At 56.7% G+C, this 2854-nt stretch overlaps 1 protein-coding gene across 1 annotated transcript; it reads left to right on the top strand.

Moving 5' to 3' along the window:
- Window positions 1-377: 377 nt before the first annotated feature.
- Window positions 378-1613, top strand: LOC123116966 (late embryogenesis abundant protein D-34). Its single transcript, XM_044537828.1, has 2 exons — window positions 378-1112; window positions 1215-1613. Exons 1-2 carry the CDS (start codon window positions 474-476, stop codon window positions 1374-1376), a joined length of 801 nt encoding a protein of 266 aa, XP_044393763.1. The 5' UTR covers window positions 378-473; the 3' UTR covers window positions 1377-1613.
- Window positions 1614-2854: the final 1241 nt, after the last annotated feature.

Genomic DNA, 2854 nt, shown 5'->3' with positions numbered 1-2854 from the left:
CCAGGCAACGGACCCCCGCGAGGAACCCACAGCCATCAATGAGCAATGAGCACGAGTGCGCTCCCGCCGCTGAGCGGCGAAAGACGACGCGAGCAGGACACGCCGAAGCCGAATTCCCCACCGCGAGAACTACTTGACGCGCGGTTCTTTTCTCATCGGAGCGGCCATCTTCTCACTGTCCCCCGGCTGCGCGCACAGTGACCCGATAAGCATCAGCTGACGCGCGTCGATCTGAATCACAACATGCAGGCGCCACGGACGCGCACGCTCAAGTGCGACTCGGCCACGACTCCACGTACCTCCTCTCGTCGACCTTACGTGTCCCATCCTCCGCCGCCGCGCCGCCCCACGCAGCCCGGATAAAAGCCAGAACGCACAGGCCACAGCGCGCCGCCGGATCATCACGCAGTCAGTCCGAGAGAGCAGCAACTCCCGTCCGTGACCAATCGAGGAACACCCACACCCACGCAGACATGAGCCAGGGCCAGCCTCGGAGGCCCAAGGGCGGGGAGGCCATGCAGGCCGACCGGCCAATCAAGTACGGCGACGTGTTCGACGTCTCCGGGGAGCTGGCGGCGCAGCCCGTGGCGCCGAGGGACGCGGCGATGCTGCAGTCCACCGAGAACGAGGTGCTGGGGCTGGGGCAGACGCAGAAGGGCGGGCCCGCGGCCGTCATGCAGTCGGCCGCCACGCTCAACGCGCGCGCCGGCCACGTCGGCCGCGGCCAGCTCACGGGCCCCGTCGCCGACGCGGGCGTCACCGTCACCGAGGCCGACCTGCCCGGCCGCCGCGTCATCACCGAGTCCGTCGCCGGGCAGGTCGTGGGCCGGTTCGTCGCGCCCGCGCCGGTGACGGCCACCGAGCCGTCGGGCGCGCTGGACCAGGACGCCGTGACCATCGGGCGCGCGCTGGAGGCCGTGGCGGCGGCCGGCGCGGGGGCGAAGCCGGTGGACCAGAGCGACTCGGCGGCCGTCCAGGCGGCCGAGATGCGCGCCACGGGGTCCAACCTCACCGTCCCGGGGGGCGTCGCCGCGGCGGTGCAGGCGGCCGCCGACCAGAACGAGCGCGCCGCGCGCGAGGAGGACAGGGTCAAGCTCCGGGACGTCCTCTCGGTGAGCTCCTGATAACTCTACAGCTCGTTGTTATACCCGTTTTCTTTCTCCTCCATGATTGATTCATTTGCCCATTACTCCGTGGCAACCAACTGACGACAGGACGCGAGGAGCAAGCTGCCGGCGGACAAGGGGGCGACGAGGGAGGACGCGGAGAGGGTGGTGTCGGCGGAGATGCGGAACAAGCTGGACCTGACGACCACGCCGGGCGGCGTGGCGGAGGCGGTGACCACGGCGGCGCGGCTCAACCAGGAGCGCCCGTAGGCGTAGCGCCTCTCCTCCCTCTCCATCTAGACTCGTACAGCGAGCGTACGCCCGAGGTGGCAGGCAGCGGTTCTTGGTTGGTACTTTGTACGAATAAAATGGTGTGCTCGTCTAGTCGTTTTTTTTTTCTTTTTTTGACGTGCTCGTCTAGTCGTTTCTTGTATAGAATGGAAGTATGTGTAAGATCTGCAGTGTCAGTGTGCAAAACAATAACACGGGCGTTAAACTTTAGACAAACTCTTGGGAACACGCTTGTCTGTCTTTCCGAGAGTGAGACGCCAAGACCGATGCTAATACATCGCTGGACACTACTGAAGTTATGTCGAACTGTGGCCTGGAAATGCACATTTTGGGACCGCCTGAAGATTGTTTCCTTAACTTTCAGTCAAATCCGGTGATGTGCACTGTTCATGTCCACGGTCCAAAAAGGGAGCGAGTCCATTTAAAACCGTTAGTCGAAACGAAGACGACTTGAAAACTTGAAATCCTGGTTGATTGCACCCAGAACACAACTCTGAACTGACTTCGATTGCACCCTGAACGATGCAATCCCGAAAACGACTTGATAACTTGAAATCTTGATTGATTGCACCCTGAACAACTTGAAATCCCGGTCGATTGAACCCTGAGCAACGCAATCCCGGAAGCGGCTTGATAACTTGAAATCCTGATTGATTGCATCAGGGGCGGAGCCAAGATTTGAACATAGGGGGGGCAAGTGATGACGATCAAAAGTATAGTACTACAGTATGATATATCGATCAGAAGTAGTGTATAACATATGTTTGGAAATATTATAGGTAATATCGAATCATCTCAAATACTTAGACTCATACTAGTTTTTGAAAAAGATATTTAAAACTGGCCATAGTTTGTTTGGATTTTTTAAACAAAAATATAGCTCTACTATCACTATTACCAATGTCTAGATCAAAAATAATCGGCACTAGCATAAATTTCAGACTATCTTCGTTTTCCAACTAACAAAGTATACAGCCAAACAAAAGCAAACGGGGTTAGATCATACTAGCAAAACTTCTGTATATATAGTATAATACTGTGTATGTACCTTGCCTAATTATTTGGTTGTGTGTGGGCGTACGCAAGCGACCAAGGACGATCAGCGGCAGCCGCCGTATTCGCGGGGTACTCGGCTGCCTCGACAAGACAGCAATCAAGTCCATGGTCAGCGACTTGGGGCCGGCGGCAGACGTCGTAGCGTCCTGGCGGCGACGGCGCGATAGATGGATCTATCGATCTGTTCGTGAGGCAAGAACGGGCCTAACGAACGACCAGGAGTCCTTGATCTATCGTCTATATACGTGGGCATCAGTTAGATGGGCTATTTTTGTTGCATCCTGGGCTTTGGTGCGTGCAAAACTACGAGACTATGGGCTTAAATAACAAAATTAGGCAGTAATCTTCGCCCATTAGCGCATACACATGCACGTATTAGTACTGGAACCTACTGTATTTCT

This window comes from Triticum aestivum, chromosome 5B (genome assembly GCF_018294505.1).
Source record: "Triticum aestivum cultivar Chinese Spring chromosome 5B, IWGSC CS RefSeq v2.1, whole genome shotgun sequence".
Lineage (NCBI taxonomy): Eukaryota > Viridiplantae > Streptophyta > Magnoliopsida > Poales > Poaceae > Triticum > Triticum aestivum.
This window is presented reverse-complemented; position numbering and strand designations above follow the sequence as displayed.